General features: G+C 47.8%; 1 protein-coding gene across 3 annotated transcripts; it reads right to left on the bottom strand.

Moving 5' to 3' along the window:
• Nucleotides 1-8,781: 8,781 nt before the first annotated feature.
• On the bottom strand, nt 8,782-26,651 carry ANTKMT (adenine nucleotide translocase lysine methyltransferase). Of its 3 annotated transcripts, XM_077449562.1 has the most exons (7): nt 26,553-26,648; nt 22,956-23,078; nt 22,493-22,656; nt 18,964-19,068; nt 16,544-16,684; nt 12,353-12,403; nt 8,782-9,365 (listed from the first exon to the last, which is right to left on the bottom strand). In XM_077449562.1, the coding sequence occupies exons 2-7, from the start codon at nt 22,996-22,998 to the stop codon at nt 9,177-9,179; spliced, it is 693 nt and encodes a 230-aa protein (XP_077305688.1). In that variant the 5' UTR covers nt 22,999-23,078; nt 26,553-26,648; the 3' UTR covers nt 8,782-9,176. The 3 variants fall into 3 exon arrangements, with proteins under 3 accessions (XP_077305688.1, XP_077305690.1, XP_077305689.1); XM_077449564.1 differs by lacking the exon at nt 18,964-19,068 and having other exon boundaries at nt 26,553-26,651; XM_077449563.1 differs by lacking the exon at nt 22,956-23,078 and having other exon boundaries at nt 26,553-26,633.
• Between the last annotated feature and the right edge of the window lie 549 nt (nt 26,652-27,200).

The following is a 27,200-nucleotide window of genomic DNA, read 5'->3' as shown; positions in this document are numbered from 1 at the left end:
CATCTGGACAATGACATAATACATGTATGAGGTGAATTTGGGATCGATAACTACAAGCATTTTTATTTTATTTGGGAAATTGTTCTAACAATTCAGGACTATGGAGCTAATGAAGGCAATGGAGGAGAGGGAAGGTCAGGGACCAGGGTAGGCAAAGAAGAGGGTGCAGGAGATGATCACCAGCAGCGTGACATACCGGAATGACACATGCACCGTGATAGAGGCATCTGACAGCAGCACCGTAATACAGAGCACTGACAGCAGCACCGTGACATACAGCGCTGACAGCAGCACCGTGACATACAGCGCTGACAGCAGCACCGTGACATACAGCGCTGACAGCAGCACCGTGACATACAGCGCTGACAGCAGCACCGTGACATACAGCGCTGACAGCAGCACCGTGACATACAGCGCTGACAGCAGCACCGTGACATACAGCGCTGACAGCAGCACCGTGACATACAGCGCTGACAGCAGCACCGTGACATACAGCGCTGACAGCAGCACCGTGACATACAGCGCTGACAGCAGCACCGTGACATACAGCACTGACAGCAGCACCGTAAGCAGCCCCAGGAGGAAGTCAGCACAGCACAGGGATGGTGTGATCCCCTCATAATAAGAACCCCCAGGAGGAAGTCAGCACAGCACAGGGATAGTGTGATCCCTTCATAATAAGAACCCCCAGGAGGAAGTCAGCACAGCACAGGGATATCATAAGCAGCCCCAGTAGAAATATGACACCGCTCAACCTCTTCAAAGAGGAGGGTAGGGGCATATAGTACGGTGTGCTTTTTTGGGTCAAGGAAGTGAGCCAAATGAATTAAGAAGGTCTGTGTGCTTGATTAAAAAAATAGTTTATAGACATATACATGGTCTACTGGTCACATGTGTTGAATTCCTCCGAGATCCATGCCTCATTCATTTTTAGAAATGTGAGGTAGTTAACACTGTGGTGAGCTAGGCGAGTACGCTTATCGGTCACAATCCCCCCTGCTGCGCTGAACGTCCTTTCGGACAGGACACTGGATGAGGGGCAAGCCAACAGTTCGATTGCAAATTGGGCAAGCTCTGGCCAGAGGTCAAGCCTGCCCACCCAGTAGTCTAGGGGTTCATCACTCCTCAGAGCGTCCACATCGGCCGTTAACCCAATGTAGTCGGACACCTGACGGTCTAGGCGTTCCCTGATGCTGGATCCGGATGACACCTGTCGATGGGTCGGCTGAAAGAATGACCTCATATCCGAAGTCACCAACACATCTTCAAACCGGCCTCTTCTTGCAGGCGCTGTTGGATTGGTACCCGCAAATCCTTCTCTGGGAGTGGGAATTGCTCCTCTGCCAGCGCACGCAAAAGCAGAATGCAGCATTTCTCGAAGCAAGGCCTGGAAGTGCTGCATTCTGACAGCCCTCTGCGACGGCGGTAACATTTCCGCCATTTTGTGTTTGTACCGGGGGGTCTAAGTACGTTGCCACCCAGTACTGGTCCTTGACCCTCATGCTTTTTATACGGGGGTCCCTATTAAAACACTGGAGCATGAAGGCCCCCATTTGCACTAAAGTGGAAGCGGTGTGGTGGCCTGGCTCCTGCTCATCATCCAGGATAATGTCGTCCTCTTCATTCTCCTCTCCCCATCCTCGCACAACAGGGATCCCAGAAAGGTTTAAAGCATGCTCTTCTTGCTCCTGCTCATCCGCCCCGGCACCATCCTCCTCTGACTCCTCATCAGACTCCTGTTGTTGACTTGTCTCAGATAGAGTAGCCCCCCCTGGGAATTCATCCAGCATTGCGACTTCCTCATCTTCCCGCTCCTGCTCCTCCACAGCCTGATCAATGACACGACGCAATGCACGCTCCAGAAAGAAGGCATAAGGTACCATGTCACTGATGGCGCCATGGCTGCGACTGACCAGTTTGGTGATCTCCTCAAATGGCCGCAGAAGTCTGCATGTGTCGCGCATGAGCAGCCACTGGCGCGGTGAAAAAAAACCCAGCTCCCTAGAACCGTTTCTTTCGCAGAGTTCATACAGGTAGACGTTAACTGCACGTTTCTGCTGGAGCAGCCTATCAAGCATATAGAAGGTTGAGTTCCATCGCGTCGGGCAATCGCAAATAAGACGTCTGACCGGCAGATGGTGTCGCCGCTGAATGTCAGCAAGGCGAGCCATGGCCGTGTAAGATCTTCTGAAATGGGCCGAGATTTTCCTTGCCTGCCGCAAGATGTCCTGGACCCCAGGGTATTTGACAAGGAATCGCTGCACGACCAAGTTTAAGACGTGTGCCATGCACGGCACGTGCGTGATTTTGCCCTGTTTCAATGCGCTAAGCAGATTGGCACCGTTGTCACACACCACTTTACCAACTGTCAAATTGAGCGGTGTTAGCCACTCATCTGCCTGTGAACGCAAAGCTGAAAGGAGTGCCGGGCCAGTGTGGCTCTTTGCTTCCAGGCACAACAGACGCAGCACGGCATGGCAACGTCTCACCTGGCATGTGGAATAGGTTCTGGGGAGCTTGGGCGGTGCAGTGGAAGAGACGCTAGCAGCGGAAAAGGAGGAGGCAGCTGAGGAGGAGAGGGAGGAGGATGGAGTAGGAGGAGGAGAAGAAGAGTCAGGCCTGCATGCAATCCGTGGCGGTAAAACCAAATCTACACGGGTGCCACGGGTTACATGCTTGACGGCCGTCAGAAGGTTCACCCAGTGGGCAGTAAAACTGATATACCTTCCCTGCCCGTGTTTGCTAGACCACGTGTCTGTGGTCAGATGTATCTTGGCACCGACACTGTGTGCCAGAGATACATTCACTTGCCGCTGAACATGGCCATATAGCTCTGGGATGCCCTTCTCTGAGAAATACTTCCTTCCTGGGACCTTCCATTGTGGTGTTCCAATGGCCACAAATTTGCGAAAGGCCTCCGAGTCCACCAGTTTATATGGCAGTAGTTGGCGGGCTATGAGTTCTGACAAGCCAGCCGCCAACCGTTGGGCAAGAGGGTTATCCGGCGTCATCATTTTTTTACGCTCAAACATTAGGCCCACGGAAGCCTGCCTTTTTGCAGAAAAATGTGAGCTTGGCGTGATGGAAGGTGGAGTGGAGGACAATTGTGAGGAGAGAGGAGAAGGAGAAGTAGAAGACGAGGCTGGACGGTGAGAGCCTGCAGTGTGGCTTTGTGTGTTCCGTTGCTCCCACTGGGCTCGGTGATGGCTGCTCATGTGCCTTCTTAAGGCGGTCGTCCCTAGGTGAGTATTGGGCTTACCGCGACTAACGCGTTGACTGCAAAGATTGCAGATGGCAACGCTATTGTCAGCAGCGGACACGTTAAAAAAAGCCCACACTGCGGAGCCATGTGCCGGTGTCCTGGGAGCGCCAGATGTGACCGTACATGGTCGATGACTCGCTCCTGATACATTTGCAGTCTGCTTTGTCCCTGCTGTGCAATGTAAGTCATTGCTGCTTCTCCTCCCTATCTGCTGGTCCATATCTCCCTCTGAACTCCCCTCCTCTTCCTCTCTTGTGGGCACCCACGTGACATCACTAGACACGTCATCATCAACGTCACCTTCCCCACCGCTATAAGTAGAGATCTCGGAGTAGGCAGCAACACCGGGGACCAACCTCCTCCTTGGGCTGATCTGGGTACTGGCGTCAGACTGCTGAGTAGCGCTTGTTGCTACCTCCTCTTCCTGATCCAATACCAAGAGTGGCTGCGCATCAGAAATGTCCTCTTGATATGGATCGGAAAATAATTCCAGTGACTCAAGCGGAAGGTATGTGGTGGTGGTGGTGGTGGTCGTGTTGTTGGTGGTAGTGTCTTTGGGGGTGCACATAGCAGAGAGTGAAGAAGAGGGTGCAGATCGAGAGGATGAGGAGGGTGCAGAAGAGTAAGGCTGAGCGAGCCACTCAACCAAGTCTGGTGCATCCTTTAAAGTAATTGAACGCACCTTCTGCAACTTCCCACTTTGGCTCAAGCCTGTTGCTCCTGCCCTATCCCTACCACCCCTGCGGAAGGGCCTGCCTCTTCCTCTGCCTGTCATTTTTTAAATGACCCTGTGACAAAACTCTTAGTCCCTATACCGATGAAGGACTGCTGCAGTATAGGGCAGCGGTCAGCAGTGGTGCACGTCAACCCTATCTATTGTGGACCGATAGCGGTCCTTACAGAACAGCAGACTGTACCGCACTCAAGCCTATGTACCGTAGCACCCTATACCAAGTTACCAGTCCTTATAAGAACTTTTGTGGACCAAGCAGGTTGTGTATTAGTGTTTAGCAGACTGTACGTCAGTCCCTATACCGCTGAAGGACTGCTGCAGTATAGGGCAGCGGTCAGCAGTGGTGCACGTCAACCCTATCTATTGTGGACCGATAGCGGTCCTTACAGAACAGCAGACTGTACCGCACTCAAGCCTATGTACCGTAGCACCCTATACCAAGTTACCAGTCCTTATAAGAACTTTTGTGGAACAAGCAGGTTGTGTGTTAGTGATTAGCAGACTGTACGTCAGTCCCTATACCGCTGAAGGACTGCTGCAGTATAGGTGAGCGGTCAGCAGTGGTGCACGTCAACCCTATCTATTGTGGACCTATAGCGGTCCTTACAGAACAGCAGACTGTACCGCACTCAAGCCTATGTACCGTAGCACCCTATACCAAGTTACCAGTCCTTATAAGAACTTTTGTGGAACAAGCAGGTTGTGTGTTAGTGATTAGCAGACTGTACGTCAGTCCCTATACCGCTGAAGGACTGCTGCAGTATAGGTGAGCGGTCAGCAGTGGTGCACGTCAACCCTATCTATTGTGGACCTATAGCGGTCCTTACAGAACAGCAGACTGTACCGCACTCAAGCCTATGTACCGTAGCACCCTATACCAAGTTACCAGTCCTTATAAGAACTTTTGTGGACCAAGCAGGTTGTGTATTAGTGTTTAGCAGACTGTACGTCAGTCCCTATACCGCTGAAGGACTGCTGCAGTATAGGGCAGCGGTCAGCAGTGGTGCACGTCAACCCTATCTATTGTGGACCGATAGCGGTCCTTACAGAACAGCAGACTGTACCGCACTCAAGCCTATGTACCGTAGCACCCTATACCAAGTTACCAGTCCTTATAAGAACTTTTGTGGACCAAGCAGGTTGTGTATTAGTGTTTAGCAGACTGTACGTCAGTCCCTATACCGCTGAAGGACTGCTGCAGTATAGGGCAGCGGTCAGCAGTGGTGCACGTCAACCCTATCTATTGTGGACCGATAGCGGTCCTTACAGAACAGCAGACTGTACCGCACTCAAGCCTATGTACCGTAGCACCCTATACCAAGTTACCAGTCCTTATAAGAACTTTTGTGGAACAAGCAGGTTGTGTGTTAGTGATTAGCAGACTGTACGTCAGTCCCTATACCGCTGAAGGACTGCTGCAGTATAGGTGAGCGGTCAGCAGTGGTGCACGTCAACCCTATCTATTGTGGACCTATAGCGGTCCTTACAGAACAGCAGACTGTACCGCACTCAAGCCTATGTACCGTAGCACCCTATACCAAGTTACCAGTCCTTATAAGAACTTTTGTGGACCAAGCAGGTTGTGTATTAGTGTTTAGCAGACTGTACGTCAGTCCCTATACCGCTGAAGGACTGCTGCAGTATAGGGCAGCGGTCAGCAGTGGTGCACGTCAACCCTATCTATTGTGGACCGATAGCGGTCCTTACAGAACAGCAGACTGTACCGCACTCAAGCCTATGTACCGTAGCACCCTATACCAAGTTACCAGTCCTTATAAGAACTTTTGTGGAACAAGCAGGTTGTGTGTTAGTGATTAGCAGACTGTACGTCAGTCCCTATACCGCTGAAGGACTGCTGCAGTATAGGTGAGCGGTCAGCAGTGGTGCACGTCAACCCTATCTATTGTGGACCGATAGCGGTCCTTACAGAACAGCAGACTGTACCGCACTCAAGCCTATGTACCGTAGCACCCTATACCAAGTTACCAGTCCTTATAAGAACTTTTGTGGACCAAGCAGGTTGTGTATTAGTGTTTAGCAGACTGTACGTCAGTCCCTATACCGCTGAAGGACTGCTGCAGTATAGGGCAGCGGTCAGCAGTGGTGCACGTCAACCCTATCTATTGTGGACCGATAGCGGTCCTTACAGAACAGCAGACTGTACCGCACTCAAGCCTATGTACCGTAGCACCCTATACCAAGTTACCAGTCCTTATAAGAACTTTTGTGGAACAAGCAGGTTGTGTGTTAGTGATTAGCAGACTGTACGTCAGTCCCTATACCGCTGAAGGACTGCTGCAGTATAGGTGAGCGGTCAGCAGTGGTGCACGTCAACCCTATCTATTGTGGACCGATAGCGGTCCTTACAGAACAGCAGACTGTACCGCACTCAAGCCTATGTACCGTAGCACCCTATACCAAGTTACCAGTCCTTATAAGAACTTTTGTGGACCAAGCAGGTTGTGTATTAGTGTTTAGCAGACTGTACGTCAGTCCCTATACCGCTGAAGGACTGCTGCAGTATAGGGCAGCGGTCAGCAGTGGTGCACGTCAACCCTATCTATTGTGGACCGATAGCGGTCCTTACAGAACAGCAGACTGTACCGCACTCAAGCCTATGTACCGTAGCACCCTATACCAAGTTACCAGTCCTTATAAGAACTTTTGTGGAACAAGCAGGTTGTGTGTTAGTGATTAGCAGACTGTACGTCAGTCCCTATACCGCTGAAGGACTGCTGCAGTATAGGGCAGCGGTCAGCAGTGGTGCACGTCAACCCTATCTATTGTGGACCGATAGCGGTCCTTACAGAACAGCAGACTGTACCGCACTCAAGCCTATGTACCGTAGCACCCTATACCAAGTTACCAGTCCTTATAAGAACTTTTGTGGACCAAGCAGGTTGTGTATTAGTGTTTAGCAGACTGTACGTCAGTCCCTATACCGCTGAAGGACTGCTGCAGTATAGGGCAGCGGTCAGCAGTGGTGCACGTCAACCCTATCTATTGTGGACCGATAGCGGTCCTTACAGAACAGCAGACTGTACCGCACTCAAGCCTATGTACCGTAGCACCCTATACCAAGTTACCAGTCCTTATAAGAACTTTTGTGGAACAAGCAGGTTGTGTGTTAGTGATTAGCAGACTGTACGTCAGTCCCTATACCGCTGAAGGACTGCTGCAGTATAGGGCAGCGGTCAGCAGTGGTGCACGTCAACCCTATCTATTGTGGACCGATAGCGGTCCTTACAGAACAGCAGACTGTACCGCACTCAAGCCTATGTACCGTAGCACCCTATACCAAGTTACCAGTCCTTATAAGAACTTTTGTGGAACAAGTGAGTTGTGAATGTTTAGCAGACTGCAGCAGAAGGGCAGCAGTCAAGTATAATATCCTTTCTATATTTGGAAGAAAGAATATTATACATGTACAAGCCTATTACTGTACCACTGATACCAGTCCTGAAAAGAACCTTTGTGGAACTAATAATAACAGCAAGTCTTTAAAATTACCCTCACTGCCTGACAACACTGCTTCCTTCCTGTCCCTATACAAATTGGCAAAAAAAGAGAACGATTAGTGGTTACTGGAACAGCTCTTTTGTGGACCTTGATAGTAACAGCTAATGATGATGATGATGATGATGATGATGAAAGACTAATCTGGCTGTCCCTGTAGCATACACCGTCCTTTCCCTTTCTCTAAACTAACAAAAGACACTCAGGCTGCTGCAAGAATCAGCAGCACAGCAAACCTATCAACACCTAACACCTATACCAGTCCTGAAAAGAACTTTTGTGTACCAAATAGCTAGTGGTTTATCTCTCCCTACTCCACACAGGAACCTGTCCCTATCGTAACAGAAGAAAGAATGTAAAATGGCCACCGGATCGGGTGTATTTATAGGTTAGGGGGAATGTACAAGTGTCCATGTGCTGTCATGTCTCAATTGGCTGTCCTGTATCACATGATAAACGTGTCACCAAAGGTTAAAGTTCTTGTATACATTAAACACGTAAGTCCGCCGCGGCGAACGACGGAAAAAGGCGTTTCTAACGTGCGGACCGCGAATGTCGGAAATTCGCCGCGAAACGACCGCCGGGCGAACCGTTCGGCCATCACTACTGTTTATATGCTATATTAATTTGCCCTTTCCCCCTTATTTTTTCCTGTGCCTCCCCCCCCCCCTCCTCCTTCCCCCTTGTTTATGAGCAATCTGATGGTGAAATATACAGTGTTAGCCCCTGTACACACAGTCAGAGATTTCGACAACCAAATCTGTCGGATCTTGTCCGAAACTGTTGCATACACACGGTCGGACTAAGTTGTCGAAAAATCCGATCATTCAGAACGTGATGACATAATTTGGTTACGATGGGACTACATTCAGGCTAGTAGCCAATAGCTTTGATGTAGGAATTTGATCTGAGCATGCGTGGCACTTGGTCCAATCAAAATTCTCTACACATGATCGGAGTGTGTCCGATCGAACCAGTTGGAAAATTGGGTCCGACGGATATTCCGACGGAATCAGTCCGATGCATACCACACACAGTCGGATTATCCGACAACACGGTCCGATAGGACACATTCCAACGGATTCTCCGACCGTGTGTACAAGGGCAAAGAGTTAGCGCTCACCCTACCCACCTGTATGTTGGTGGAGTTTCTGCAGTTCATTTTTTAAAAGCAATTACAAAATATTTTTGTGCAATGATGTCACTTGAAGTAACCAATCATATTCTAGCTTTCAATATCTAAGAAGCCTAGAAAGTAAAAGTCGGCATCTGATTTTTTTCAAGGTCAGTTTGTGATGTCAGACGCACACAGAGATATGCACACATACAATATACTCACATAAATAAAAGATAAAATTTACTAAAACTAGTGCACACAGAATCTGGAGCAGCTCTGCATAGTAACCAATCAGCTTCCAGGTCTTATTGTCAAAGCTTAACTGAACAAGCTGAAGTTAGAAGGTGATTGGTTACCATGCACAGCTGCTCCAGATTCTCTGTGCACCAGCTTTAGTAAGTCTTCCCCAATATGTCCACCACAGATAAAATACACCCATACTATCACTGCCCCCCGAGCATGTCCATAATTATCCAAGTCATGTCATTTTCGTGGCCTTGACCTCAAAGGTGTTGTTAACGGGTAAAATCATTTGGGCTTATCCACAGTCACACCTCCGTCCCATGCTGATTGGCTGTCATGGCTTGTCGGATAGTCCTAAGATCATAGGCCCATGCTCTGTCTGTGCCCTCTCCAATGATGGTGCTGGGTGCCCATGTCGGTAAGGGAAAGCGTCCTGTCACCACACGGGCATCATCAGGAAGCTCCTCCAGCATCTTATTCTCCAACAATGTGAGCTGTAACAATAGACAGACATTTAAACTGATCTCTGGCAACTGGCATTGGATGACAAGAAAAAAAAAAAAAAGACACCGGAGCCCTGAATCTACTGACAGGGCCAGAATACAAGTGAATAACAGAAAAACACACATAGTCCTAAGGGATGAGATTGCATTCCTGACTGGATGTAATGCTCTTTTATGGGAAAGGTTAAATATAATCTGTCACCCTCACAGATCTGCACCCTGTTGGACTCCTACCGTGCTCTGCTCTTCTGTCAAATCCCTTGTATATACCTATAAAAAAGGATTAAGAAACTCAAAACATAGGTGGACTTTGTAGGCACATATAAGAGGAGAACTTAGTACAAAATATAATTTTATTACAACATAAATAAAAAACGTGAAAAACATACAATCAACACCCCATATGGGCACAGGTTACCAGTTACCCAATAATGCAGTTATGAAGGTTCGATCTAGGTATATATTTATATATATTATATCATATCAAGTAGAAGAATTTTATCCAATAACATCTCCACACTGGCTCATCGACGCGTTTCACTAGATTTTAGCTTCCTCAGGACAAATACTGGGTAGGTGCTGGTGAATCTGTGTCCGAGGATGTGTGAGACTTCACAAAACTGGACAGACATTCAACGATCTATAATTTCGGGGTGTAACAAAACAATGCAAATGCATGAAAGGTTGTTTGTAATGAACCCGGTAAATGAAGTGCAAGAAAGCTGTAAATCACTATGGAACCAAGTTCAGACATATATGTACTACTATCTACTGTATAGTAGTGACTAGACCAACCGCATATCAAAAACAGGGTCCAAGCCCGTAATAGAGATAGATAATTCCGTACACTGTGGCATAACCTGTCAACCAGGAGAAATATCAAGGACATATACGTCTGATCCTGAAATGCTATGACTAGTAAATCAAAAGAAGCCTTTTCCAAACTGAGAGGAATAGGGTAGCATCTATCGTATCTCAGTATGGCAACCGCATATCAAATCCCTATTATATCCCTATTAGGGAGGCCTATTGTCGAGGCCCTAACAAAGAATACTGAATGGGTGATAGGGAGTAAATATGACCTGCTCTAATATGCATAGGTGTCTTCTCTGTGTGTAACCCTCGGTTACTCCCTATCACCCATTCAGTATTCTTTGTCAGGCCCTCGACATTAGGCCACCCTAATAGGGATATTTGCCATACTGAGATACGATAGATGCTACCCTATTCCTCTCAGTTTTGAGAACGCTCCTTTTGATTTACTAGTCATAGCATTTCAGGGTCAGGACTATATGTCCTTGATATTTCTCCTGGTTGATGGGTTATGCCACAGTGTACAGAAGTATATATCTCTATCACGGGCTTGGACCCTGTTTTTGATATGCGGTTGGTCTAGTCACTACTATACAGTGGATATATATGTCTGAACTCGTTTCCATAGTGGTTTACAGCTTTCTTGCATTTCATTTACCGGGTTCATTACAAAAAACCTTTCATGCATTTGCACCATTTTGTTACACCCGAAATTATAGACCGTTGAATGCCTGTCCAGTTTTGTGAAGTCTCCCATATCATTGGACACAGATTCACCAGCACCTACCCAGTGTTTGTCCTGAGGAAGCTAATATCTAATGAAACGTGTCGACGAGCAAATGCGGAGGTGTTATTGGATCAAATTCTTCTATTTGATATGATATAAGATATATATATATCTTTTTATACCTAGATCGAACCTTCATAACTACATTATTGGGTAACTGGTAACCTGTGTCCATATGGGGTGTTGATTTTATGTTTTTCATGTTTTTAATTATGTTGTAATAAAGTTATATTTTTTTACTAAGTTCTCCTCTCATGTGTGCCCAAAAATTCCACCTATTTTTTTGAGTTTCTCAATCCTTTTTTATATACATTTTGGATGTTGGCATGGTGAGGGTCCTCCCTTCTTATATCTTTATCTTGTATATACCTAAGATTTTTGTGTATGGGCAACCATGTGACCTCCTCTTCCTCCCAGCATGCAGTGCTCAAGACTGGGCAGCCAACCACCTGACCAGAATATGTTCATATAAGGATTGTTGTTTGGGGGATTGGAGAAGGTCATTAACTTTGTAAGCTTAAGGGGTTGTAAACTCTCGTGTTTTTTCACCTTAATGCATTCTATGTACGGGCCTTTAGTGTCCCCATCAGACTTTCATGCAGACTTTGTGTAACGGGGGGGGGGGGGAAACAACTAATCTGAATCCTCTGACCATAGCTGTGGGCCAGGTCAAATCTGGTTGGATGTGAGCTGCGGTAGTGTGGAAACCCATGTATTAAAGTACTAAAGAGTTTGGTGATTCTATAGCAAAGTGCCATTACATACCTGAGAATCTCGGAACCAGGGGTGCACGCAAAATGCAAAAATAAAATTTACATCATCTGGAACACCACCCATACACTCACATTCATCCCACTACAACATATGGATAACTAGGGAGACTACTCTAAGGCCGCGTACACACGCGGGGACTGTTCGCTCAACTTTGTCCGCTGAACAGTGTTTCGGCGGACAGTCCGCTCGTGTGTGGGCTTCAGCGGACAGTTTCAGCGGACAGTCTGACGAACAAAGTTTTTCGGAAATTCCGTAAAACTGTCCGCTGAAACTTGGTTTGAGCGGACAGTCCGCCCGTGTGTAGGCTTGTTCGTCAAACTAAGTTCCGCGCATGCTCAGAAAGGATTTACACGCCGAAGGTTGCATTGCAGTGTATAGGACGTCGTATTTCTAGTCCCGTCGTACGTGCCGTTCACGTCATCGCGCAAGTTTCAGCGGACTGTTCGTTCGTCGTGTGTGGCCAAGTCCGTCCATGCTAATTTTGAGCGGACTGTCCGCTCAAACTGTTTGACGAACAAAGTTGGGCGAACAGTCCCCGCGTGTGTACGCGGCCTAAGGTGCAGAGGATATAAACACTAAGGTACGGCACACAGAAGGCACTCACCACACTTGGGGCCAGAAATATGGAGATGTTTTTGCAGTCCTGTAGTCTCACCTGTGTGTGAATAACATTCATAAAATTATAAATGGGATATGCACAAATCACCAAATACTATACAAGTCTATACCTCTTTTTGGATGTCTCTCTGCTGTTCTGGGTCACATTTCCCATTTTCTAAAAACAGCTTTTATACTTGTTGCCACAGACAAGTCTCTGCTCCTAACTTCCCGACATCTCTCCCCCCTCCCACCTGTTATACACAGACAATTCATCAGTGAGCGGAACCAACAAATGTGTGGTCTGTGCAGCTGAATGACACGTTCTGTACTGCACAGTGTGCAAGCAGATGAGCCTCAAGAGAGCTCTGCCCATTCAAGTAGGGAACCCCCCACCCACCACCCACTTATACTCACCTTCACTGTGCTCCCCCCCCCCCCCCCCCCGCAGCTCTGTTTGTCTTCTGCAACTTACACACTTAATGATCTCTTTCTCTCCACCATGTGACTGTGTGTGCAGGGCAGCCTTCAGAAATTTTGGGGGCCCTTACACCGCTTTAGGCCTGGGCCCCCCCCCCCCCCAGGCCAAAATTCCAAAGCGCCCGCCAACTGGCCATCCCACCGAATACGCCCACTGGCCATCCCACCGAATCCTTTGGTGCACCTACTTTTATTTTAACACTCTTATCCCAGGGTATCCCCATACTCACCCTGAATTATCCACATCCCTCTCCTATTTTGAAGCCTATTAGAGCCTCAGGATCAAATCATGTGCTTCAAAATCCCCCATTCGAATCCATGCATCTGTCACCCTGCATGTAGATTAGGGGGCTGGACGCATGGTTAGGGGAGTCGGGGCCCCTAATGGATGGGCCGCCACTGAGAGTTATATAATGAAAATGGATGAGGATGATTTTGGGTGGGGGTGAGAGTTACATTGTGGAGAGGCTCTTCACAATGTAACTCTCATCCCCACCCAAAACCATCCTCATCCATTTTTACTGGTCCACTCCAATCTACAGCACAGCAAAACGCCACTGCACACTGGTGACTTACCCTCCATGCTGCTCTCTGTCTCCAATCTGTCATGCATGCACCTGAGAGGGCTGGGTCCACTCCAACCACTGATGAGACTGATGAGACTGATCACACCCCCTCCCTGAGTCCAACCTCACCCCGCCTAATCACAATACTAGTAACCTAGCAGCAGGCTCCGCCTCAACAGTGAAGGAAGCAGAGCGAATGCAGGATCACCTTCGGGGAGGAAGGGAACACGGAGAGGAGGAGACAGGCGGCGGCTTCTTGTGTATGTGTTATTCTCCACTGCGGGCGCCGTGCGGCCAGCAGCTGCCTGCTGTGCTAAGTCTGTTTCATTTATTAAGCTGCTGTACGGTGGACCCCTTGGGGCGCTCGGGCCCCTTACAAGTGTGTTGCCTGTACCCCCCTGATGGCGGCCCTGTGTGTGTGGGCCTGGCAGCGCCCAAGGGCAAAGATGCCAAATTGCACCCTCCCCCTTTTATTACGTGCAAGCATAAGGAGGGGGAAAAAAGAGCACAGTCCACACCACCTCCTCTTTTCGCCATTTCGAGCGCTGGGCTGACAGAAGTAGTGATGCCACTGTCCCCACTCCTGTCAGGGTTAAAATAGAAGGAACTAAAGGCACCCCCATCCCTACAATACATGCTGCACCCAGGGCAGCTACCTCTTCTGCCCACCCCTTATCCCGGCCCTGGGGCCTGGCAATTGGCTTCTAAAGCATTACATCCTGGGAGGAAGGGGAGAATGTATGTGCTATGTATTAGTGTGTGCATACTCAAAAAGCCACTAAAGCATTTGTTTTGTGTAGAGTGAAATATACCTGGCTGATCCTGTCTTCAGCTGTCCCTCCCATCTTTTCTGAATCCCCATTGAAGGCTTAGATTGTGTAGACCAGCTGGTGTCCTCTACAGAGCATGCTCATATTTCAGTTCCCTTCCAAGCTCCTCATTTCCGCCTTTTTCTTAGCTGTGCAGCCCATGTGACTATAGAGTCACACATGTGGGTGTATACACAGTGGTAAATGACGCTCCCTTCCCTCCTTTCTCCATGTTCTCCTGTTGCTAAACACTATGGGGGCAGGATATAGTATGCTGATTGACTACACTCACTAAAAAGCTTTGTTTGAATATAAATCAGTATTAAATATGTAATAATGTAATTAATAATACTTGTAAAGTAAAAACAAAAGAACCTTGAGTGCAGATGCCATCTTTAAAAAATAAAAGCGAGTGTCAGCCATCTCTGACTCCGCCTACACCATATTAATGCACAAAAAATACACATTTGATGTTCAATAAAGATTTAGACCAGGTTCACATATGTGCCGCCGCTGTTCACAGCCTGAGGTCCGGTGCGTCCCTGTTCACCGGTTCAGGTGCGAATCAGGTCCAAACTTTTGCCTGAATTTGCCCCTGAACCGGACCCTATTGGAATGTGGACCCCGGACATGTGTGAACCGGCTCCACTGCGAGCCAGGCACACTCGCATGTCATGCGAATTGGATGCAGGGAAAACCGCATCCAATTCACACATATGTGAACCCAGCCTCATAGGGATCTGTAAGCCCTTGTACACACGGTCGGAGATTCCGACGGAATGTGTCCGATCTGACCGTATTGTCGGATAATCCGACTGTGTGTGGTCTCCATCGGACTGTTTCCGTCGGAATATGCGACGGACCAAGTTTTCCAACTGGTCTATAAAATTTTCAGACAACATACTCTGATCGGACATACTCCGATCATGTGTAGCCTACTCCGACGGACAAAGTGCCACGCATGCTCAGATCAAATTCCTAGACCAAAGCTATTGGCTACTAGCCTGAACGTAGTCCCCTCGTAACGAAATAACGTCATCACGTTATGTACAATCGGATTTTCTGACAACTTTGTCCGACTGTGTGTATGCAACAGTTTCGGACAAAATCCAACGGATTTGGTTGTCAGAATGTCCGACCGTGTGTACAAGGGCTAAAAGTTATTTGATATTTATAATCTAATTTAAATTGTTCTTCTAAAACGTTTTTTTTTTTTTTCATGTGACCGGAACAGCACCAATCAGGGGTGGCCAGACACAGAATACAGCGGCATGATATATATATATGATTTATGTGAATGAATTATGGCAATTAACACTTCTCTGTTTAGTATCACTTTATGCAGCTCCTACATTTTAAATGGGCTGCCAGCCCTCCTAAAACCAGGTAAGTCTCATGTTTTTAAATTACACAACTCAACAATGCATAGATGATTCCCATTACAACTATAAAGTATACCAAAAGTCAAAATTTTTGGATGATATAGTAGGGGAGGGTTCAATTCCTGGTTATGCCGCATACACACGATCGGAAATACCGCCAGCAAAAGATCGTTGTGATGTTTTGGTCGGAAAATGCGACCGTGTGTATGCTCCATCGGACTTGTGCTGGCGGCATTTCTGCCAGCAAAAGATTGAGAGCAGGTTCTTAATTTTTCGGTCCAAAAAAGTTCAGATCCAAAATTCCGATAATCTGTACAAATTCCGATGCACGCTCGGAAACAATTTGACGCATGCGCGGAAGCATTGAACTTCGTTTTATCGGCTCGTCGAAGTGTTGTACGTCACCGCGTTATTGGCAGTCGAAAGTTCATAGAACTTTTGTGTGACCGTGTGTATGCAAGCCAAGCTTGAGCAGAATTCCGTTGGAAAAACCATCCGAGTTTTTTTCCCGCGGAAAATACGCTTGTGTGTACGGGGCATTAGAGGTTTTTTTTTGTTTTCTGTTTTTTTACATCAATGTCTCATAGGGGAGATTTTCCTTCACCTCCTGTACTGTAGACGCAACAGGAAGTGAAAGAAAATCTCTCTAAAGTTATAGAAAATCACTTTCGGCGGAAAAAGTGTCCCCATCGAAAGATTTTTCTTCTTTTTCCTGTTCTGGTGACAACTGCAGATTATGGATTCCTCTCACTTGCAGTCCCAATGAAAATGGCCACCAGGACAAATAGAGGGTGGAACTACCTAGTTGGGGGGGGGAGTCACAGACAACAATAATTACATGTCAGACGTCCTAATCCTAACAACATTCATGAATTGAAGAAAGAACGGGCAAAGTTTAGCAGCATATGGGATCCGGGCAAAAGCGGAGGAACAGCGTGGCTTTAAGTCTCAAGTCGTTTACCTTCCATAAATCCTCTCGCAGGTAAGACACCCGGCGGTGATAATCCGACTTCCAGGCGTAGAAATATGACAGGCGCACTAGCCAGGGGTTCAGCTCGTACCCCACCGCTGGACTGAAGCCTCGCCTGGCCGCCTCCAGCACCTGCAAAGCAATTATACGAAACATGGCTTACAGAATGCGGGAATAGTGGTGCAGTAATGTGATGGGAAGTTATAAATAGAGGTTGCAGGTTTAGATCCGGAACCCTGACACCCATACTGCTCTACAGCAAATAGAAATCTTAATCTTCTACCCACAAAAGCTCTTAGTGCCCCCCGTTCTGTCTGAATGATAAGCAGTTGTGATCAGGCAAATTTTTTACGACTTCCTGTAGTAGGGTTGCCACCTTTTCTTCAAGCCAAACCCGAACACTTTAGCAGCACACAGCATTTTTATTTTTTTAGGGGGGAGCACTATGGACTGTGTTATAAAATGGAACTCTGATGTAAGAGGGTTTCTGCTTACCAAAGCCCCCATTTACGTCAGAATTCCCAGCATTCCCCATTAAATCAGGGTTCCCAAAGCTCCCCCTTACATCAGAGTCCCCCTTACCTTAGTGTACTCATTTTCTCAGGGGCAGGACAGAGAAGGGAGGGAGGGGGCCTATGCACTGGGTGGTTGTGGTACTTGGTTAATGGGGAGCATAGGTGTGTGCAACCCAGGCAACAAGGGGAATCTGCACCGCACTGGGTGAATAGGGTGTGCTGAGGAACGTCTAAGTTGGATGGGGGGTGTTGCAGTCCCATTTGAATAATGTGTCCGGGTTTCAGACAGTCTGAAACCTGGACATATTATTCAAAACCTGGACTGTCCGGGTGAATCACGGACAGGTGGCAACCCTATGCGCAGTACAAGGCGGACACTATCCGATGGGGGACATTTCTCAACAGGACACTGGCAAAACTCAGAAACCGACTGTCCACAGTTAACATGCCATCACTGTGGACCCCCGAAGACCAGTGAGGAACCAGTCCAGGTGTGGACAGCTATGGATCATGGGACAGGTAAAAGGGCTGCTTATTAACCACTTGCTTACTGGGCACTTAAACCCCCCTCAGTCCCAGACCAATTTTCAGCTTTCAGCGCTGATGCACTTTGAATGACAATTGCGCGGGCATACAACACTGTACCCAAATGAAATTTTTATAATTTTTTTCCCACAAATAGAGCTTTCTTTTGGTGGTATTTAATTACAGCTGGGAGTTTTATTTTTTGCTAAACAAACAAAAAAAGATGCAAAAAAAAAAAAAAATCATGTTTAATAGTTTGTTATAAAATTTTGCAAACGGGTCATTTTTCTCCTTCATTGAAGTGCGCTGATGAGGCGGCACTGATAGGCTGCACTGGTGGGCACTGATAGGCTGCACTGGTGGGCACTGATAGGCATAGTTAAGGCGGCACTAATAGGCACAGATAAGGCGGCACCGATAGGCACAGATAAGGCAGAACTGATGGGCACAGATAAGGCGGCAAAGATGGGCACGGATGGGTGGTACGGATGGGTGGCACGGATGGGTGGCACTAAGGGGCACTGATAGGTACCACTGATAGATGGGACTGATGGGCACTGATAGGTGGCACTGATAGGTGGCACTGCTGGGCACTGATGGGCGGCACTGCTGGGCACTGATGGGCACTGGTAGATGACACTGATGGGCACGGATATGTGGCACTGGGGTGCAGCACCGTTGTTGAGGCAGATTGTGGGCACTGTGGGTGGCACAGTGGGCACTTCTGGGTGGCACTGTGGGCACTTCTGGGTGGCACTGTGGGCACTGACGGGGGGCACTTATGTTTTATTAAGGTGGCACTGGCAGGGGGCAGGTGGGCACTGGCAGGGCTGGCCGTGATCGGGACTGATGTCCCGATCACGGCTGCCGGTGATCGGCTCTTTTTTTTTCTCCTCGCGCTGAGGAATAATAGCCGATTACCGGCTCTGTTGTATCACATGATCAGCTGTCATTGCCTGACAGCTGATCACGTGATAAGGGGTCGGGATCGACCCCTTGCTCGGATCAGTGATCAGGCGAGTCTCATAGACTCGCCGATCACAGAGCGCGCCGTGTGCGCCCCACAGGGGGCGCGCAGGCCGCTCATGCACGGGACAACGTCAATAGACGTAGTCCCGGCAAAGCAGGTCCGCGCTGTAGCCGTCATTCGGCTATAGCGCGGATCTCAAGTGGTTAAAAGTCAGCAGCTACAGTTTTTGTAGCTGGTTTCGCTGATGAAAGATATGACTATTTGCAAACCAATCAGAATCAGAATTCATGTACCGGTATTACTTTAGCAGAGAGCATTCTCTGGAGCTTCTATGGGTTACAGCATTTGTGTTTCCTAAAAAATGTTTACTGAATAAAGCCATATATAAGATATTATCTCACTATTCTGCCGTCACCGGAGCCCAGGTCCACCATTTTTCCTGACCGTCCCTTCAGCAGCGTCATTACATTATCCACTTGCCTGGCACTGGCTGGCATGTAAGGAACCTAGGGAGACAAAGCAACAATAACCGAATAAAACATACGAGGGACTGGCTATACCAAGCTATAGCAGCCGCCTTGCTGGTTAAACGCTGTCAAAAACCTAGCTTATCAAGCTACAAAGGTATGGTGACACTGACTGTAATCTGACATCCCAGCCTTTCTCATACAGGGTTCCCCGAGTCTAGAGCAAGGATGGAGAACCTTGGCACCCCAGATGTTTTGGGACTACATTTCCCATGATGCTCAACTACACTGCAGAGCGCATGAGCATCACGGGAAATATAGTTCCAAAACATCTGGGGTGTCAAGGTTTTACATCACTGGTCTAGAGCAAGGATCTCCAAACTACGGCCCTCCAGCTGTTAGTTTGGAGACCTCTGCTCTAGAGGTAGGGTTGCCACTTTTTCTTCAAGCCAAAACCGAACACTTTAGTGGTGTACAGTATATATTTTGTTGTTTTAGTATACACTATAGGATTGTAACAGACCTGGGACACCTTTGGGCACTCCAAAGAGAAGAGTAATGTAGCGCACATAGTGCCCCCTCACCCTCCTGTCAAGCCCTGTTCCCAGCCACATGTGGATTGAAACCCGGACACATGATTCAAAACCTGGACTGTCCGGGTGAATCCCAGACAGGTGGCAACCCTATCTAGAGGTTGCTAGAGGGTCCTTGAGCAATAAGTAGTGGATTAAATTCCCGCCTGATGTTGCGTATGTAGTTCCAGGGCCAACATTGATGGACAGAGGCAGTGGCCTGGGACCCGTGGAGCTCCATATCTTATTCTCACATGTAACAACAATCTTTTTAGCTGCCTTTAGAGCGCCTTTCTTCCCAATGACCACCAATGTAAGGAGGCCCAAAAAATGCTCCACCTTGGGAGTCATAATACTTTAGGGGCTTTATCAATACTTTATCATTTTATTTCTGTTTCAGAGTTTTTATTGAGTTTTAACAACGCACAAACAACACAAATTAGTAGCACTGACAGTCCGTTTGTGACATTGCAGGGTAAGTAACATATACACACAAAGGTAATAGCTCAGTTCAGCCATGAGGTGTGTACTGTGAGATATGACCTGGAGAAATAATTAAAGCGGTTGTATACCCGCTGAATTATTATTTTTTTCCTCACCTGCAAAGCAAAAGGCATAATGAGCTAGTATGCACCGCATACCTTACCTTAGAACGAGGCCCCGACATCTGTCCCGATCCACGCCGAGGGAGCTGACATGTTCCCTCTGCGTTTCTTCCGGGCATGCACGCGGGAGATTTCTTTCTGGCAGGGTCCAGGGTCTGCCGGACTTTCAGCCGAGAATCCCCTGTGCGCAAGCGCCGTGGCAGTCAGCGGCGCATTGCGAGGGGAATATCTCCTAAACCGTACAGGTTTAGGAGATATTTTTTTTACCTACAGGTAAGACTTATTATAGGCTTTCATGTAGGTAAAAGTCCCCAATTTGGCTATACAACCACTTTAAAAAACAAGAAGGGATTGTATCAGAGAATGGGCAGTGTCCGTCCCACCCCGACACCCCATATGGGATCTAACTGTGTCAGAGGGGATAGAGAACACACCAGACACGAGAACTAATCCTCGTAAAGAAACACCATTACTCAGTACCCATCCAGTTCCATGAGCGATAGAAGAAGAGATAAAGGGGTGAACTAGAGGTCAAAAATCAAAAGCAGTAAGCGACCACGTTAGGTGATAATTTAAAGCTAACAGATTATCCTATGTTATATCGCTAACAGGAACTACCTACAGTGCCTTGAAAAAGTATTCATACCCCTTGAAATTTTACACATTTTGTCCGGTTACAACTAAAAACGTAAATGTATTTTATTGGGATTTTATGTGATAGACCAACACAAAGTGCCACATAATTGTGAAGTGGAAGGAACATTGTAAATGTTTTTCAATTTTTTTTTTTACAAATAAATATGTGAAAAAAGTGTGGCGTCCATTCGTATTCAGCCCCCTTTCTCTGCCTCTATTCAAAACCAATGGTTCCCTAAAGGAGCTCATTGATTCAAATAGAAGTTGCACTAGAAGTCAGATTGTGACGATACCCATACCCTTCGGTCTGGTATGGCTTTTAAGGGGAACCCCCATGCTCAAAAAATTGCATACCAGACCCTTATTCGAGCACGCAGCCCCCCTGGACCATACCAGGCCACATGCCCTCAACATGGGGGGGGGGGGGGTCGGGCGCTTTGGGGCAGGGGGGTCCTGCGCCCTCTACTCCAAAGCATATGGTGATGAGGACAAGGGCCTCTTTCCAACAACCCTGGCTGGTGGTTGTTGGGGTCTGTGGGCGGGGGCTTATCGGAATCTGGAAGCCCCCAAACAACAAGGGGGTCCCCAAATCCCAGCCCCCCACCCTATGTGAATGAGTAGGGGTACATTGTACCCCTACCCATTCACCCAAAAAAAGTGTCAAAAATAAACACAGTACACAGGTTTTGAAAGTATTTTATTAAGGTAGCTCCGGCGTCTCTTCCGATTTCTCCTCCCCTCTCCGGCTCTTCTCCCTCCTCCAGCGATGTCTTCTCCCTCTTCGCTGTCTTCTCCTCTCTCTGCTGTCTTCTCCCTACTCTGCCGGGTCTTCTCTCTCTGCTGTCTTCTCACTCTTCTGCCAGATCTTCTCGCTCTTTTTCCTGGTCTTCTCCCTCTGTTTTTCTTCCGATGTTGACTCAACGCGATCTCCCAGTGTAATGCTGGGTCAGCCGTGTGCTATGACTTATATTGGCATGGAGCGGGGCCACCCGCTGACTTCATCAGGAGGCCCTGCCTCCTTGTGACATCAACAACCCATCATGCCTGGGCGGTGACATCACAAGGGGGGCGCAGCCTCCATCAGATGGTGGCCCCGCCCCATGCCAATATAAGTCATGGCACACGGCTGACCCAGCATTATGTCGGGAGATCTCGTCGAGTCAAGATCGGAAGAAAAACAGAGGGAGAAAAACCAGCAAAAGAGCAAGAAGACAGCGAAGAGAGAAGACCCAGCAGAAGAGGGAGAAGACAGCGGAGAGAGGAGAAGAACCGGAGAGGGAGAAGAAATCGGAATAGACACCGGAACTGCCTTAATAAAATACTTTAAAATCATGTGCACTGTGTTTATTTTTTACACTTTTTTGGGTGAATGAGTATGGGGTACAATGTTAAAGCCCCCACCCTCAGACCCCGACAACCACCAGCCAGGGTTGTCGGGAAGAGGCCCTTGTCCTCATCAACATGGGGACAAGGTGCTTTGGGGTGGGGGGGCGCAGGGCCCCCCGACCCTAAAGCACCATCCCCACCCATGTTGAGGGCATGTGGCCTGGTATGGTCCAGGAGGACCTACAGGTAACACCTTATTATAGATTTACCTGTAGGTCAAAGTAAAAAAAAAAATGACTTTACTACCGCTTTAAAAAGACTTACCTGTAATTTTAATGGCACTTTCCTGAAGCCAGGCATCAGCACCAATGCCCACACAGAATAAGCAGTCAATCCTGTGCATCCTGCAATCTGCAGCAGCCCCCAGACCCCCAGAGGTTTGCCTTCTAAGGCTGACACCACCTCCTGCGCTCCATCTTCATCCATTCCTGCAACCAGAAAGACTCTATTAGTCATTAGAACACACCCTGACCTTCCCAGCATTCCTGAACATCTCTACATACAAGTGGACACTCGCTCAGGACTTTGCACACTCCCCCCATCCCCACAATTTCAGACCCGGCTGTCAGGCTGTTGTCGATCAAGCATTGCATTGTGGGAAGTATGGTGGAGAATCGTTTACTGGGTTATTGAACAGCTCCTGAGGAGGGTAAAGGGAAGAGGGATGTACTGTAGGTATTAAAGCCCTACTCTAATAAAAAACAACAACTTTGGCTGCAATACTCACCTCCTCTCCAGTGCTGTGCCCTGCAGTCATCCGTTTCTGCCATCAGATGTCACCATTCCTCTAAGCTGAATGATGTCCACATGAAGTAGGTCCAGGGTTGCCAACCTCCCGCAGCATTTTTTACTGACAAAACATGGAAAATTTACTGGCAGAGCACATTTTTTACTGGCGACCTGAGAAATTACAGAACTCCTATTGAAAACTAACACAGTGAATATTTGAACAGTATAAACATGATATGGAAACACTGACAATACCTAGAACAAAGTCAACACAGCATGAAATTATCAGACCCCAATATTTTCTTATATTAATCGAAAATATATAATTTCTATAATATAATATAATATATAATTTCTATAATAATAATCGAAATAATAATTTCTATAATATTATAATATAATATAATAACCCCGATAATCTTCGAGATTGTAAGCTCTAACCAGCAGGGCCCTCTAGTCCCTCCTGTATTGATTTGTATTGTAAGTGTACTGTCTGCCCTCATATTGTAAAGCGCTGCGCAAACTGTTGGCGCTATATAAATCCTGAATAATAATAATAATAATAATAATATTTACTGGCAGTTGTAAAAAAATTACAGATTTTTACAAGTAGGTCCAAGTAGGTCCACAACCTGAAGTCAGCTGTCATTCCTGGTCCAATTTCGGCCGGGGGGGGCTGTCGGGTAGGCTGTATGGGGCCCCCGTGATTTCTAACAGCAGCCCTGAACTGCAGCAGAAGACGTGGATGAGCGAGTTTGGGGTGGAGGAACTTGACTGGCCAGCACTGAGTCCTGACCTCATCCCGATAGAACACCTTTGGGATGAATTCGAGTGGAGACTGCGAGCCAGGCCTTCTCATCCAACATCAGTGCCTGACCTCACAAATGCACCTCTGGAAGAATGGTCAAACTTTCCCAGAGACACCCTCCTAAACCTTGTGGACGAATTTCCGAATTATCAAATTTCCGAATGATCACATTTCCGAATTTCAAATTAACAAATACAAATTTGTAAATCAGATATTTTAAAATTCGAAATTCGGAAATTAAAAAATTCGGAAATTTGGAAATGTGAAAATCTGGATTCGAAAGAAACGAAAACTAAATAATTTTTTGTCAGTGCACATGTCTACTGTCAGACCTTCCACAGGAATATCCCAGAGCTTTGTGTTTAGGAATAGAAAAGCTAAAAAAACGAATAAAAAAAACCCACTATTTACGAAGCGATTTATTCGAAAATGTATACATTGAGGAGGATTGGAGCAAAGCAGGAGTGACATTTAACTAGCAGGTCCTAGGGTTGCCACCCATCTGGGATTCACCCGGACAGTCCAGGTTTTGAATCATGTGTCCGGGTTTCAAACCTCCCGATTACAGGGAGCTGTGATCAGTGACAGTGTCACGAGGCATAACAGGGAAATGCTTGTTTACATTAGCATTTCCCCGTTCTTCCTCTCCGTGAGACGATCCCCGTGGACATCGATCATGCTTACAGAGCCCCCGCCTCTTAAACGGCAACGTACAGGTACATGATTCTGCCTGTACGTGCCCTTCTGCCGCAGTATATCTGCATGAGGTGGTCGGGAAGCGGTTAAAAAAAAAATTGCCGTGTTCAGGTTCGGCTTGAACAAAAGGTGGCAACCTTAGATGGGACTTGGGGTATGCTGTGTCCGGGTTTTCAGGAGGACAGAAAACTGTGCACAATGTAAAAGCCTGGACTGTCCGGGTCATTCGTTAGGAAAAGTCCTGCAAACAGCATCTTTGGGGTGGATTGGGAGCGCCGTATTTAGCGCTCAAGAAACGCCCTGCCCATTGAAATGAATGAGCAGCACTTCCAAAGCGCCTGCAAAGCGCTTTGGAAGCTCTGCAATACGGGCACTTTTAACTAGGGATGCACCGAAATTTCGGCCGCCGAAACATATCGGCCGAAAATGCCCTTTTCGGCAATTTGCCGAAAGGAAAAAACGGCCGATAATTGAGCCGAAAATGGGGCGGGGCCTGGGCGGAACTCCGCCCCCAGCCCGCCCCTGGTGCCTCCCATGATGGGAGTGAATAGCGCAGGACTGATGCAGCCAGCGATGCCCCTCTGCAGTGAAGAGAGCCGTCTGGTTGAATAGAGCGCCGGGAACATCACAGCTTTAATTTCAATAGCTGTGTGTTCCCCGTCGCGCGCCGTCACACACAGCCCCTCCCCCTTGTCCGGGGAACTTTGATAGACAGATCACCCGTCCAGATTGGACGGGTGATCTGTCTATCAAAGTGCCTGGACAAGGGGGAGGGGCTGTGTGTGACGGCGCGCGACGGGGAACACACAGCTATTGAAATTAAAGCTGTGATGTTCCCGGCGCTCTATTCAACCAGACGGCTCTCTTCACTGCAGAGGGGCATCGCTGTCTGCATCACAGGGGGCAACACACACTGGCTGCATCACAGGGGGCAACACACACTGGCTGCATCACAGGGGGCAACACACACTGGCTGCATCACAGGGGGCAACACACACTGGCTGCATCACAGGGGGCAACACACACTGGCTGCATCACAGGGGGCAACACACACTGGCTGCATCACAGGGGGCAACACTGGCTGCATCACAGGGGGCAACACTGGCTGCACTTATCTCTTTTATCAGGTCGCCAGTCTCTGACCACCTCCTGTACCGTGTCGCCAGTCTCTGACCACCTCCTGTACCGTGTCGCCAGTCTCTGACCACCTCCTGTACCGTGTCGCCAGTCTCTGACCACCTCCTGTACCGTGTCGCCAGTCTCTGACCACCTCCTGTACCGTGTCGCCAGTCTCTGACCACCTCTTTGGGTTTAAAAGTGCACCACTTAAAAGCAGCTATAACAAGCGCCACTTTAGCGCTAACGCAGCCCCAGTGTGAGAGGTCTGAGTAACGCCACCTGCACCTACAAGGAGCTGGGCCGGATAAGTAGGGATAAGCTCAGATGTGTTCGCATGGACCATGTGCAGAGCCCGCCAGAAAGTCTTCCCAGACCTGTTCTAATCACAGGCAGTAAGACATTTCCCGATCTCTGTAGCCACGCATCGGGGCGATGTCTCACTGCCTGTGATTAGCGCAGCGCTGCGCCGACTTCCTGGCGGGCTCTGCATGTGATCCATGCGAACACGCCTGAGCTCATCCTTACGGGCAGTATTTTTGTACTGTTTTCTTTTTTTGTTGTGCAAGCTTTATTTTTTAATGGCTTTGCGTGTGAGAGGGTGTGGCCTGTGAGCGACGCGGACCTTCTATTTTATTTGTAAAGGTTCAGCCATGTTTGTGGAAAAATTGTTCCAGTGGGGAAAGAGTTTAAAGCCCCTAGTTTTTTTCCATATGTGTATGGAGGGAGGTATTTTTCACACTCAGCCATTATTTCCCTGTGACTGGCAGAGCGCACAGGATACACGGTGTGTCACTAACATCTGTGGAGGTCAAGAGGCGCCGCCATTTTAATCTCCCCGCGCTCTTTTTTCCCCCCCTTTTCCCAGACTCCCCCGCGCGGGTGACAATAGGCTTGTCTATCGCTCTGCGGGAGATCGCTCCCCAGCGTTCTATCACCATGGCAACTAATCGGCGTCTCTCCCCCCTTGCTTACCTGAGCTGGGACAGACTGCTGTGTGCACCGGAAATCCGCGCCGGGTGGAAACTTCACTGCAGCTTCATAGTTCCACACAGAACAAGTGCTGCACACACTGAGCCCGGCAATATTTTTTATTTTTTTTAAATGGTGGAATATAATTATTATTTTTTTTATTATTAGCTCACAGTGTAAAACTGCTGCCTTAAATCTTATGTCCCTTATTAGAAGAGTGCATTGCATTACGTCAACCTTGTCACTGGGTGTTTTGGTTCTACCTGTTCCCTATCAGTCCATTTTTGTTCCAATTTATGTAAATATTCGTGCCTAGATACAAATTACTGACTTCATCAATTCCCTGGAATATATTAACTAAAATCTGCTGCGGAGGATAAAAAAAAAGGATGAGTAAAAGCTGTGCTCTTGTCTATTGATGTCCAAACTGCGGCCCAGGGGCCAGATGTGGCACTTTGCTTGCTTTTATCTGGCCCTTGAGTCACTGTGTCATTCACTGACACCAACGATGGGGCACAATTCTTACCAACTATGGGGCACAATTCCTACCAAGGATGGGGCACAATTCCTACCAAGGATGGGGCACAATTCTTACCAACGATGGGGCACAATTCTTACCAACGACGGGGCACAATTCCTACCAACAATGGG

This window comes from Lithobates pipiens, unplaced genomic scaffold (assembly GCF_037356315.1).
Source record: "Lithobates pipiens isolate NorthernLeopardFrog02 unplaced genomic scaffold, aLitPip1_a1.2 Scaffold_22, whole genome shotgun sequence".
In the NCBI taxonomy this organism is placed as follows: Eukaryota; Metazoa; Chordata; class Amphibia; order Anura; family Ranidae; genus Lithobates; species Lithobates pipiens.
This window is presented reverse-complemented; position numbering and strand designations above follow the sequence as displayed.